Source organism: Diadema setosum, chromosome 9 (genome assembly GCF_964275005.1).
Source record: "Diadema setosum chromosome 9, eeDiaSeto1, whole genome shotgun sequence".
In the NCBI taxonomy this organism is placed as follows: domain Eukaryota; kingdom Metazoa; phylum Echinodermata; class Echinoidea; order Diadematoida; family Diadematidae; genus Diadema; species Diadema setosum.
In genome coordinates, this window is record NC_092693.1 from 22,537,187 (window position 1) to 22,552,394 (window position 15,208).

Here is a 15,208-nt window from a genome sequence, read left to right on the forward strand (position 1 = left end):
TGACAACCGGTCGTGGCGTTTAAAGTGACATTTGAGTACTTGAAGAAGTCCTGCGCTTATGCATCTATTTTGCGTTGCATCTATTTTCCGTTGGTACATAATAATATCTACAGTATAATATCTTCTGATTTTCTTTGGGACTTACCACGAAGAAGAGCCGATCAAGTTATAGTGTGACTGTTGTTTTAGGCTGTCTTTTCTATTTGGTGAAATTGGTGTGACAGCGATTTGCATTTCATCACATCGTTCACACCACCCCAACATGTGCGGACGCCGGAGGTGTGGTAGCCTCCCGACGTTCTGGCAAAGAGCTGCTCACAAGGTAGCAGCAGCGATCTGTATAGTGGCTGTGGTAAGTGTACTCTTCAGGAACTATGATGCAAGGCCTTTGGTTATTAATCAGACAGACACAATGCTGGGCATTTAAATCAAATATTGAAACAAACAATATATGCATGAGTAATATGGCAGAGGCAATGTGAATCCACATCGTTAAATAACGTAAAGATATGGTTTACCCATGATACGAGCCATTTTGCAATAAAAGAAGCATAAACACATGACATGCAAGTTATTTCATGTTATAAATTGATCAGATGAAATTCAAACAACTCTGTGTTATTCAAATTCATGAAATTCTTCCGTCGAGATGTTTTCATTGCAACTGATTGACAAATTGCCCTACATCGACGTAAATAAGCACTGAATTGATCAGTGTTTTAGTAGTAGCCATGATAAAAAAAAAAAAAAAAACATGGGCGTACATACTCGAGCAGGATTCGAACCTACGACCTCCTGATCACCGTACAGGCGTCATCTCCACTAGACCACCGAGCTTTCGCCCGACAGCAAGTGTTGGTTCTATTCCTTATAGCATGCAGCGGGTACTGCTTTGTTATTCAAATTCATGAAATTCTTCCGTCGAGATGTTTTCATTGCAACTGATTAACAAATTGCCCTACATCGACGTAAATAAGCACTGAATTGATCAGTGTTTTAGTAGTAGCCATGATAAAAAAATCATGGCCGTACATACTCGAGCAGGATTCGAACCTGCTCGTAGGTCGTAGATTCGAACCTACGACCTCCTTGCTTCTAGGAGAAGGGAAAACACGCTAGCTCTTGAATTCCCTGTATAGTGTATAGGAGGTCGTAGGTTTGAATCCTGCTCGAGTATATACGCCCATGATTTTTTTATCATGGCTACTACTAAAACACTGATCAATTCAGTGCTTATTTACGATGTAGGGCAATTTGTCAATCAGTTGCAACTCTGTGTTGTCGAAACTCAGCTAAAAACAATTTATCTCTTCGATTTTGTTCATTTGTAGCTACAATAGTCTTTCGAGGATGAAGGTACTATTCAATCGAATCGGAAGAGTTTCAATCAATAGGCCAAAACCCTCCACACTGACACACACATGTTTTGGCTTCAAAGTTATTTTGAGCTTAGTCTGCTCAATAAACCCATTGAGTACAATACATTTTCTTTTACGTTTTAAGTGTCAATAAGAAACTTGCTTCTAGGAGAAGGGAAAACACGCTAGCTCTTGAATTCCCTGTATAGTGTAAAATATTATCACTAATTCTAAAATAACAAGCATTCTCCTCCGTAGGATGTACAGAATAAATCCATTCCATATTTGAAAGTCTTTGATTTAGTAGAGTGAAATCAAACAAAATGAAGATGAGGTTTCAACAGAATCGGACAAAAAATAAAAATGTCATGCATGGACTTTCACAAGTCAGGTTTATTTGAAACTGCATGTGTTACTGCGTAGGATGTACAGAGCAAATCCATTCCATATTCTAAAGTCTTTGCTTTATAAGAGTAAAATCAAACAAAATATGACTAGGTCTTAACAGAATTTAACACAAAATAAGAATGTCAGGCATGGACTTTCTCAAGTCAGGTTTTCAAGAAACTGCGGTAATCTCTATGATCCACATAATTATAGTTATGCAAATTATGAGGGTAACGGTCTCATCACCTCATAAGTATGCCATTAACGTATACATACAAAGCTCTACTACAATTTCTTTTTGTTTATCTTCTTTTTGTTTTGCCGTGATAATCCAGAAATTACTAAAAAGTAAACTCTAATCATATTTTTGTGCATACTAAAACTCTGTGGGAGTGTAATGAACTGATGTCATCATCAACTTACGAAATTTTCATATCTGGTTGTCACCACCAATATTTTTTTTGTTCGTAAAACAAAACAAAATACCGCTATAAAATTTCATGTCATTGATATGATCTGATTTTATCGAAGAATTTCTTCCGTTCTGTCTCTGCCAATTTGAAAAAGGGTTTTGAGTTGCACTCAAAACAACATCAGATATCCTTTCCTCTATGTGTATAGCAGTCAATTCTTTTCGCCATCCATTTCGGTACCAGCGAAGTTTGTTTAACACCTGCGGCATTTAGATATCGAGAAGGCTTTTATTGCAAACAGAAGATGGTTAGGTTTAAGCTTTCCTTTGATAGAAACATGACGTCGCTCTATGTGCACTGGGAAATCAAGAGTGCCTCAAACAAACCGAACAGCCAAAACCAAACAACCACGTCATCGCGGACTCATGTGTATCATGTTGCCTTAATTATGTCTTTGTCACTTTGGTCAACATGCAAGTATCATGGCTATCTCGGTGTTTCGCACGGACCTGCGTAAAATATTGATTTTGGTATCATCCACAATCTGACAATAACTTGTTTTACTTAATATTTTAATGTGCAATTCACTCGTTTGCGCTCGCTTCAGTACAAACCATTTTAAAGAAAGCAAAAATAATGGACGAATGTTTCTGAAAACAGAATTGAATGCATAGTTCACTGCCAAAACGTATCATACCAAAGATTCAAATTCCGGATTAAGGAATTATCACTATGAAAGAATTTCTGTTTTTGCCATTCGTATTTCTATCCTTGAGCCATGTTTATTGCCATGTCATTATCAATGTTTGATTGTTATTAAACTGAGTTCATAATACACCAACCCCCTCTTTAATGACTATGCATGCTTTTAGAACTCATTAATTCACTAATCCATTGATCCATTAATAGTGGTGAGATAAGAAATGATGGGAGACCGTGATGCTGTCTGGTGACGTGGAAACCTGGGCGTCGTACAACCGATCTGTTGCATGCACGGGTGGCCGGCGGAGACCGCTTTAGATCGGTGTTGTTGTGGTAGTTTCCAAGATGGTATTTTCCGCTTTCTAGTTGTCTTTAGATAGGCAGGAAATTCAATTTGAATAAAAGTTAGTGCTTTTGATAACTGGCATGTCCATATAGCATTAGGCAGCGCGTGAAATTCAACAGTCAATTTCTCACCAGGTTTTTGGATTACCACTTGTGTAACATACGAACGAATCTAAAGAAGATTGCAGAGGCTGGAAGTTTAATGGACTTGCATTTCTCTTCTTTCAATTTTGAGAATACAATGAACAAAAACACTTCAAACCTTTGAATCGTTCGTGGTCATTTCAAGGAATTGCTGTTAGTAACATTGTTGTTGAAAGAGACGTTACAAGTGTAACGTTGATGATGAAAGCTAGCCAGCAAATCTCGAAAGGTTGGTGGAAGCCTGAATCTCCTATTGTATGACCTCCCCAACTGATGAAAGTTTTATGCATCAAGTGTAACGTTGTCATAATTTCATAGCGATGTTTCCCGTGAAGACTATATACTCTTCAGCGCTTTGACAAATGTTTGAAGTGACAGTATCTGCACAAACCGGTGGAGGGGAGTTAAAAAAAAAAAAAAAAAGATCATTTCCCTTTTCTCATTTCAGTCATTTTATTTACCTACGCCTGTGAAATGTTCATCTTCCTTAGATCAATGACTGCAAAAACAAAAGCAACCACTTCTTTCCAACACGCGATAGCTAGCTTCATACTCTACACTTGGTCTATGTTCAGAGTGTGCGATGAAGGTCTTCCATGATTAATATAATATGCCTTGTCATGCTTTAGATGTGTAATTCGATGTGTCACATTCGTAGTCAGGTGGCAAATTGTCCACCAGGGGTAATCGTGTTGTCAAGGCAGTTGCAAATAGCTCAGTAAGGTGGAAAATTGTCCATGTTACAGAGTTTTACCTCCGTAATAATACCACCATCACCACCACACTAATGATCCAAAGACATTGCACGTCATACACATAGACACATACAATTCCGTATCAATTAACAAATCAACGAATACATAACGGGATATAACATGCTTACTCACATAATATTACTATGCAAACATACATAAGTGACATTTTTGATGCCGTACACAACGCCGCAGGATGCTTCTTGAGGAGCAAGAAAGATTTGGTCTCCTTTTTCTTTTTAAATCAACTTCACATTAACTTAAATAACATATAAGAGGTATTTCTACTGCATTATCATCTAAGATCATGAATGAATGAATGTGTGTGTGTGTGTGTGTGTGTGTGTGTGTGTGGAGGAGGATTTCTCGATAATAGCGCGCTGATTGGTATATCATTAAATGGCGATCTGTCGGGGCGTCGGGCTGGTGTGAGGACGCCTATTGATATAATTTTCGATGTGAATTACACCACACCCAGAATGTACGAATTCTTGGTTTGACATGGGCAGAACCATTTTTTTTTCCTTCTTTTCCCTGGGATGCCTGCCATATATGTTAACTGTCAGGCTCTGGGGTGATTTGTACACTATATTTATACAATGTTTTGTTTTTGTTCTTTTTCCCCATCGATATGGGTTTTGGTGCGTGTTGCACCACACCCAGAATGCACAAATTCTTGGTTCGGTATGCTTCATATTCTTTATGCATAATTTGAATATTTTTTTTTTTTTGTAATTTTATCTTATTATCTACCCGGTTCAAATTTTATCTTATTATCTACCCGGTTCAAATCAGTGCATGTATGTCGGGTAAGAAATTACTGTTAAGTTATGTGTGTAGAGTACGCAGACTTTGCAGAAACTCTTCTTTTTTTTTCTTCTTCTTCTTCTTCTTTCGTATGGCTTTGGTGGAGGGCCGCTTTCAATCATCTCCTTATGGTATGGAAAGTGGGTTAGTTGTTTTGGTATGGAGGTTTATTTTTGTAGTGTTTGAAGTTATGTACAGGGTAGGTATATGTAGCACATGGGTATCAGGTTTTTGTTACCGAATTAGATATTGGGATAAGTTAGGCTGCAATAGGAGGGAGGGAGAGGGGATTAATTCTAGGAGTGAAGGGTGTGAGGTGAGTGTTGTGTGCTTGAGGTGTTGTGAGCGTGAATGTTATGGGATGTCAAGTCGTGGTAGGGTTGCCTGTTTCCATTTTAAGGAGTTATTTTCAGTCAGCGCAAGTTCGCACTTTGCAATTTCCTGTCTGTGTAATCAGTTGGGAAGAAATGTCCTGGGAAAGAAAGTTTTTTGTGTGTATGTTCGGGGTGTGATTGAATTATCTGTTGGGAATAAGGTTGTTAGAATTTTTGGGATATGTGATGTAGTATATGAATAGTCTGTCTTCTTGTACATTTATGTCTTTAAATGTAAGAGGAATAAGAGATAAGTTGAAAAGGAAGAATATTTTTGAATGGTGTAAAAGTAAAGGGAGTGATATAATTTTATTACAAGAAACATATAATACACGGGAGGTGGAAGATATATGGAAGTTAGATTGGGATGGACCTATGTTTTTCAGTCATGGATGAAATCATAGTCAGGGTGTATTAACGTTGATATCTTCACATTTAAAATTAAAGATTGAAAAAGTGGTAATAGATGATGATGGAAGATATGTTATTTTCAAAGGTGATATGCAAGGGGTTACTTTGGTAATAGGAAATTGTTATTTCCCTACAAGAGATAAAGAGAGAATGCAAGTGGAGTTTTTGCAGAAATTAGATATTATAGTGTATCTAGGTTGTATAATCCTAATCAATTGTTTTTTATAGGAGGGGATTTTAATTTGATAATGAATGGAAGTTTAGATTATATGGGACCAAGGAAGGTGTTGAAAACTGTTTTTAATGAAAAATTTGAAGATTTTTTGAATAAATATAATTTGATAGATATATGGAGAAAGAGAAATCTGAATAAACAACAATTTACGTTTAGACAAAAATGGCCTGTTATTCAAAGCCGTTTAGATTACTGGTTTTGTTCTTCTAGTTTACAACACTCTGTGAAAAAGTGTGAAATAATAACGTCAATAACGCCTGATCACTCTGGTGTTTTGTTACAGGTTGAACAGTTGGTAGATATATTTTGTTATGGTAAGTCATACTGGAAATTTAATAACAGTTTATGTATGGATAGAGAATTTGTTGAAAATTTAGTAATGAAATAATTAGATTAAGGGAAGAATTGAGTTTGAGTATTCAGGGTAAACGATTGTTATGGGATTTTATGAAAATGAAAATGAGGGGATATATTATAAGCTATTCTAAAGATAAAGCAAAATTGAGAAGAAGTAGAATAGAGGAGTTAGAAAGAAATATTGAGGAATTAGAGAACCAGATATTAGTTTCATCCAGCAATGCGGTAGTAGATGATATAGAGGAGAAGAAATCGGAGTTACGAAAGATATATGAGTATTCTCGACAAGGTTTGAGAGTTCGGTCTAGGGCTGAATGGTTTGAAGAAGGAGAAACAAAAACACAGTATTTTGAACAATTGTTGAAATCTAATAAAAAGAAAAGTGTCATTAAGGAAATATATGATAATAAAGAACAGTTGATAAAGGATGTAAATGGAATAATGAAAGTAATTAGGTTATTTTATGAAAAGTTGTATTCTAATAATGATGAAAATAGTTATGATATAAATTGTGTATTTTTTGATGATATTCCGAAATTAAGTGAAGAGAGTAGAGAAAGTTGTGAAGGGAAAGTTAATATAAATGAATGTTTTATGGTTTTAAAAGAAATGAAAGGCAATAAAGCTCCTGGAAACGATGGTTTCACAGTGGAGTTTTATCTCACTTTCTGGTCGGTTCTGGGGCAAATGATGGTAGATGCTCTGAATGAGGCATATGATGAAGGGGCTTTATCAATATCAGAAAAGCAAGGTGTTATTACTTTATTAGAAAAAGAAAATAGGGATGTACTATACATCAAAAATTATAGACCAATTACACTTTTGAATGTAGATTATAAGATATTATCTAAGGTCTTATCAAATAGAATTAAAGAAGTTTTGGGAGAGATTATTCATTTTGATCAAGTTGGGTACATAAAGAATAGGAATATAGGAGAAGCGGTAAGATTAGTAGATGATATGTTATTTCATTCTTTGCACTATACAAGTGGGTTTTTGGTCACAGTGGATTTCGAAAAAGCGTTTGATTCAGTTGCACATGAATTTTTATTTCGGGTCTTACATAGGTTTGGTTTCGGTGAATCGTTTTGTTCCTGGGTTAAGGTGCTTTATAAGGATATTAGCAGTTGTGTTATGAATGGAGGGCACTCTACTGGTTATTTCAAAATCAAGAGAGGGGTTAGGCAAGGTGATCCCCTGTCTCCGTATTTGTTTTTATTAGTAATTGAAACACTGGCACAAGTAGTAAGGAAAGATAACACTGTAAAAGGAATATGTTTTGGGGGAAATGAAATAAAGCAAATTTCATATGCGGATGATATTTCGTTGTTTATAAAGGACATAAAATCTTTAAATAGGTTACAGTATATTTTTGATGAATTCGGGAAAATAAGCGGTTTAATTGTAAATAAAGAAAAATTTTATTTTTTGTGGATGGGTAAGGATACAGAGAAACCTGTATTATCTGTATCTGGAAAATATGTTGATGCAGTTAAAATTTTGGGGGTGAATTTTGCAAGAGATGTGAGGGGGATGAATGAGATCAATTTTAAAGAAATATTAAGTAGAATAAAAAAGTTGTTAGGATGGTGGAAACAGCGTGATTTAACACTCATGGGAAAAATTCATTTGTTGAAAACTTATGCATTATCAAGGTTAAATTATGTTTCATCACTCATAGTTGTTCCTCAATGGATATTTCCTGAATTGGATAAGATGATTTTTGAATTTTTGTGGAATGGTAAAGACCGGGTAAAAAGGAATATTATGTATCAAGATTATGTTAATGGGGGACTGCGAATGATAAATTTTAAGTTGTTTGTCAAAACGCAACGTATTATGTGGCTGAAACGTTTATTGTATGGTGAGAAGAAATCTGGGTGGAAAATGTATTTTGATTTTAGTTTTCGATCAGTAGGAGGAAGGTTCTTATTTTTATGTGACTATGAATGGTCTAGATTGACATTGACAAATCCAGTTCCACCTTTTTATTTAGAAATGGTTAAGGTATGGCAGGAAATGGATAAATGTAGGAATTTTGAAGATGAAGTGATGAATCCAGTTATATTTAATAATAGAAAAGTATGTATAAAAGGGAAGAGTATTTTTGATTGTGATTTATATGAAAAAGGTGTTTATAATGTACATCATATTTTACAAGGAGGTTTTATTAAACCCGTTGGGTATTTTCGAAATTTAGGTATTATGGGAAATGGTATATTTAAGATAAATGATATTTATAATGTTCTTCCAGAAAAGTGGAAAGAGTCCACAGGGAGTGTAAGGTTTCAGCAAATTGATGTATTAAATTATGATATACAGGTGAAGATTTTTGGTAAGATATTAGAATTTCAAAATATTAAGTCAAAAATAGTGTATGAGTATTTTGTTACAGCTTTACAAGAATTGTATACTCTGGAAATAAGATATGGTGAAGTGAAGTATGATTGCAGTGATAAAGAAATTAGAAATTTATTTCTTAGACCTAGAAGCACGACTTTACTTAGTAAACATAGGGAATTTCAGTTTAAGTTGTTACACGGGGTGATATATACAAGGGAACATTTGTTTAAGTTTGGTTTTGTGAATGATAATCTTTGTTCTTTTTGTCAATTGGAAAGGGAAACTTATTCACATATATTTTTTGATTGTGTGAAAGTAAAGCCGATATGACAGTTTCTTATTGAGTTTTATGATTTAGTTGAGTTAGAAGAATTAGAATGGAGAGATATTTTTTTAGGTTTACGAGGTAGTTCAAATCGAATCAAATGCGTGAATGCCTTGATAATTTTGATGAAAATTGTAATATTTCGGTCAAGAGAACAAAATAAGTTACCCAAGAGGGAAAAGATAAAGAAATTTGTTCTGGATTTTATAGAGGAGGAAAAGAACGTTGCGGTTAAAGCAGGTAAGCTCGGTTTTCATTTGCAAAAATGGGAGCAGTTGAAACTTTCATAGAGTCAGATGTATGGTCAGTTTAGGTTTTAGCCGTATTAATGTTTAGGAATTGGTATATGTATCAGCATTATGCTGGTCACTTTTTTTTCCCCCATGTAAAATGTTTAGTTAGCTTCGGTTTTAATTTGGTGTGTGTTTAACTGTCAAAGAAACAGGTAACCAAGATACCACAAGTATGTAGTGTGATTTGGCGTGCAAATGTTGGTGTTTGTGAGTGCGCACTGGTGGGTATGTTGTTGTTGTTTTGGTTGATGTCTAGTGCATATATGGGTGTGTGTGTGTGTTGAGGGAAGGCTACGGGGGGGGGGTATGTTAGTGGGGAAATAGGTGGGGATGGTTAGGGTTATAGGTAGATGTAGTTAGGTTAGAGTAGAGTAATGGTTAGCGGGGAAATAGGTGGGGATGGTTAGGGTTAGGTGGATGTAGTTAGGCAATGTTAGAATAATGGTTAAGGGGTCAGGCAGGAATATGGTTTGTTTTGATGATATACACATATGGTTATTTTGTGCTTGTACGGGGGGGGGGAGGGGTGGTTGATAGGTTAGATGGAAAAAAATGATGAGTTTTGTTCGGTTAAGTAAAGAATGCTTTTTTTATATGTTTTAGGAACTGCTGTATTCTCAAAAGAGTGTAAGAGAATTTATATAATGAAGTGGATATTGAGCAATCTGATCAAGTTGATCAAGATTTTTTTCCCTTTAAGAGTTATACTTTATCTGATATATTTATGTATATAGTGTGTGCTCTGCCAAAAAAGAAAAAAAAAGGAAGTTAAGTGAAAAAGTGATTGAGTAGCACACATTTCTTAGTCGGTGTGTGAGTGATAAGGCACATTCGGATTGGCTTGATTAGGCTGATCAAAATAGCTTTTTCTGAGAATTATGTAGATTTTTATGTCATTTCCCTTATAAAAACAGGGTATGATTTGGTAAAAAGAATCAAATATATTGTACTGTATGTTTGAAAAATGATTTAGCAGCACAAGAAAGAAGAATACAGCTGCTTTCTTTTTTTGTTGGTGGATGTATTAATTTTATTGTTAATATGGATTTCACATTGAATGAAACTCAAATAAAAGAATATTATTAAAAAAAAGTGTGTGTGTGTAAATTCGGGTCATAATTCAATCGCTTGTCAGATATCGTATTAATTTGTCATTAAAACTCAAACAGGTCTGTCATCGATTAGTGGGATTTGTCAGTCGATATCTTTGTTCCTTCATGGGGAGGGGGGGGGGGGGGAGAAAGGGGGACAGAATGCTTGACTGCATTCAAAACACCGGTTGGTTGGCAACGAACTACGCACATAATTATCATGAAGTAGACCACCTGAACAAGTTTGATCTGGCATACAAGGGATATTCTATTGATCTCAACATCCATGACCTCCTAAAGAATGATGGACATCGAGATCGTCCGCACTTAATGATTGTTGATCACTAATGACGAGAGTGCCACTACTACTGTAACTACTGAAAGTAATTATTGTGATGATAATAATAATAGTATTTCAAGGAGTTGAATACATAATACGGTTAAGCGGTGAAGCGTTTAGAGAGAAAAAATATTTTAATTTGTGGCATTCACAATGCTTTTTTTTTTAATTAGAATTTCGTTTCTTAAATACATGTAGTAATATGACGATCATTGAACAATTATCTTATGTTATCTAGATGTATGTTATTCTGCTATCATCAATTATCATTACCATTATTATTACTGTTATCATTATTAGTGGTTGTAGCAGTAGTAGTAGTAGTAGTTGTGTAGTAGTAGTAGTAGTAGTAGTAGTAGTAGTAGTAGTAGTAGTAGTAGTAGTTGTGTAGTAGTAGTAGTAGTAGCAGTAGTAGTAGTAGTAGTAGTAGTAGTAGTAGTATAGTAGTAGCATAGAAGTACTACTACTACTACTACTGCTTCTTGATTTAGGACATCTACGCCTCATGCTAAATATTCTATCTCTCAATTTCCTCACATCACTAGGACTACATTTTCCATCATCTGTTTTTCTCTTCTTCGCTTATTGGCCCTTCTTCTTCAGAACATCACGTTGAACCTAAAGCAGAAATTGGCACATGGTTATCATTTTTCTATTACAGCTGTTAAGACTAAGTAAAATAATTGAAGTAATTACAAATAGTTTAATCTTGATAACTCCGACAGCTTTTACCCAGCGTGAATGGACCCAGATTTGCCAGTGCTTGTTGATGAAGAAATGTCACTTGAAAATCACTCAAAAAAAAAAAAAAATCAGCTAATGTACACCATCATGCTCGATATCATTGTCAGTACGGGCTAGAAAATGGATCTATATTGAGGTAAAGATGAGTTCGGTTTTGGACTCGTTTAATATGTTGCCACTGACAACCAATCAAATGAAGACCCAAACAATGGGGAAAATGCCTTGACTATACGGGCACAAAGGCTGCTGGACTCGAACCAGTGTTAAAGTCAGTCTTCTGTACGCCAGATACTATCTTAAAGCGTTAAAAGCTCCTATCCATATATCCTTTGGCAGTGATGATTATCGTTTTCACATCAAAGCATTTTTTTACGGTGTAGGCCCTATGTTTGTGTGTGTGTGTGTGTGTGTGTGTGTGCGTGCGTGTGTGTGTGTGTGTGTGTATGTGTGTTGTTTAAAATTGCAGCGACTCAAAATATCACAGTGACTGAAATTTTAATGACCAACACGCATAGAATTACGGTTCGATCTATGTGTACTAATGCCACATTATTTCATGCCATCAAAACGAGTTAACATACAGAAGAAGATCTGCGATTGAAAAAGGGAGACGAGAGGAAAAAAAAAAACAAGAATCACTTGAATACTATTTCCCAGCGACGAGTATTCTGTCAGGAAAACAATCCGCGTCTCTGATTGACAAGAACCGAGCAGTTCGGCATCGGTTGTAATAGCTTCTAGCCTTGATCTGCATTTTAGAGGGCAACAAGGCACACTTTTCTCTCACACGATGTGTAATTTTAACGAGTTTAATGTAAATTCGCTTGTTAAAAAATTTATCGTCACCCCAGTACCCCATTTGCTGAGTTTACAATGGACACCGGTGAGTGGGCGGCTGCTGCGAGAAGCTCACTTATTTTGATTGGCTGTTTATTTTGTTTACCCCCTCGTCTCCCCGAGTATCCCCTTCTCTCTCTCTCTCTCTCTCTTATATATATATATATATATATATATATATATATATATATATATATATACATATATAATATTATATATATATATATATATATATATATGTATATATATAGAGAGAGAGAGAGAGATTATAGATATATAGATATAAAGTAACTATATTATTACTATTTTTTCTTTGGATCATAATCTTGTATATTGTTTGATGTATCGGAGATCTGTCAACATTATTTAAAGGGGAAATCTGGTCCAAACATAAGTTTATCTGATAAGAAAGAATAAAATATTACGAGTTCTCAACGGTAAAATTTTGATCGAAATCAGGTGAGAAATAAGGAAGTTATGACATTTAGAAATTTCGCTAAATTTTCAGGAAGCAGTTCTTGAACGGTCAATATAGCAAAGTGAGCAGGTAATATCCTCACAACTTGCCATATACTAGTAGTTTGTACATAAAATTTTGAAATTTCCCGTTTTTCATTCAAACGCATTTATGCCCGAGGCTCAAATCCTAGTATATCTAACTGATCACTATTTTGAAGTTATTCAACCAGGAATAACATCATGCTTCAGACTTCTATGGCAGAAACATTGAATTTTCTTCATTTTTTATACACGATCAATGGAAACTTGTGAGGTTATGACATGGTTAACTCACTCATTTGCATATTCATATCCACTGTACAAGAACTGTTTTGCAGAAATTACCCAAACTTCAAAATATCATAACTTCCTTATTTTTCATCTGATTTCAGTCAAATTTTTATCGTTGAACTCATGAAATTTTACTCTTTTTTATCACACTAACTTATGTTTGGATTGGATTTCCCCTTAAAAAATGTATTGCAAACATCTTGACACTCTGTCTGCTGATATCACATTAAAAATGTGAGCACAATTGCGATTCATATGCAAATACCCCCAAATAAAAGCTACAGCTCTACCTATAAGCCAGTTCACTATAAGCTCATGTGCACATTGGTATCTATACAAATAACCTTCTTTTTTTCTTAGTTGGTTAGGCGCTTCGATCGTTTTCAAAACGGCATAATGCACGAGCTTGCCGACTTAGGCCTAACAATTCATAGAATTCAAGTCCAAACAAAGAATGAACATACTCATAGTCAGGTGACCAGAATGGTTCGTCAATTGACACTTCGGCAAGCATCCATTTTGTTGTTTTGTACTGAATTAATTAAAACCCGTTTTCTATAAATATTTCAAAACCCCAGGCTTACTGTAACTGTATAAGGTGGATGAGAAAGCAAGCACCTTTTTTTGAGGATTTCATGAATACGTATTCTTTGTTTGAATTCCATAACGTTGCGTCGGACAAGCTTACAAAATGCATTATGCCGCTTTGTAAACGAGTGAAGTGCTTAACCGACTGAGAAAAAACAGAAAGGTCATTTTGTACCAAAGTGCATATGAGGTAATTGTGAACTGGCTTATGGAGATTGCTGCAACTTTTATGTTGGGGGTATTTGCGTGTGATCATCATCGTACCCCCATGTTTTAGTCGATTTCAACAAAAGAAGTGTCAAAATGTTTGGAGTTAAATTTTCTTTCACTTTCTTCTAAAAGTTGTCGGATATCACAACGCACCATATCTGAGCTAAGATCCAAAGACAAAGTGGTTAGTTAATTTGTTTGAGGTGGGCGTATTGTATATATATATATATATATATATATATATATATAGCGAAGAATCCAGAAATAAACTAGTAATGCATTATTTCGCCAATATATATATATATATATATATATATATATATACATATATATATATATATATATATGCATATATATATATATATATATATATATATATATATATATAATATTCATTTATCTATTAATTTCTTCATTCACTTACACAATTATTAATGTGAATAGATAATCCGGTAAGAGATTTTTCATAAATCGACAGAGACTGAGAGAGAGAGAGAGAGAAGAGGAGAGAGAGATGGAAACAGAGGAAGAGACAGCTGAAAGACCAACAGTAACACAGAGTGAAATGTTAAGAGGCGTTCATTTTCAAGAGTATAGGAGGGGATAATTTATTGATTGGCTTATTCTGTAAACATGAATACCGCTGGCAAAATGACCTTGCACTCGTTGAGCGCTTGTCCCCAGTAAGTTGCAAAATCGATTGCAGAATTTAGCGGCAGCTCCTTTTGATTATATTTATTGCGACTAAAATGGGCCAAATATTATTACACGGATTCCACACCACTTTCCGTCGAGGCTCTTCCACATTACAACTGGAGGCAATAATGTCATGGACGATGCTTCGGTATAAAATGCATTGAGCTTCCTAGTCATCAGCCTCGAAGAGTAATTGTTTATCCGTCCGTCTTTATCATCCATCCCGGGCGTTTATCCGCCGCTTCATGGGGCTTTCTAGCTAGATTTCCAACTGTCAACAAGACAGTGCAGCTGTCAAAACCGGATATTGTTCACAATTTACACAGCTTATGAGTCAGTTTTATTCAGATGTATAGGAATAAACTTTATATGCAGAGAAGACCGTACACTATTGGTCGAACAAATATTAGATTGAAATCATGATTTTGTTAATTTTTAGCATGTTATTGCTGCATCCACCACACGTCAAAAAGGCACTGATGCCTGTATATTCAGGTTATTCAGATAGGTTAGAATAAACCCTGATAATTAGATTTGTTTTTGTTTGACTTGGTTTAAATTCTTACCATTAACACCACGAAAATAATGATATTACTTGTGGTAGCTTACTGTAATGATGAAAAATCAATCCTGCAGCTACATAAATTATGCTGTGTAATGATGTGCC

General features: G+C 35.1%; 1 protein-coding gene across 1 annotated transcript in view; it reads left to right on the forward strand.

Annotated features, from left to right (window-relative positions):
- Positions 1-262: 262 nt before the first annotated feature.
- The window catches only part of LOC140233241 (uncharacterized), a 48,578-nt gene continuing 33,632 nt past the window's right edge, over positions 263-15,208 (forward strand). Inside the window, exon 1 of the mRNA XM_072313352.1 lies at positions 263-352. Within this exon, the coding sequence (XP_072169453.1) occupies positions 263-352 (90 nt within the window). The remainder of the gene's footprint in view (positions 353-15,208) is intronic.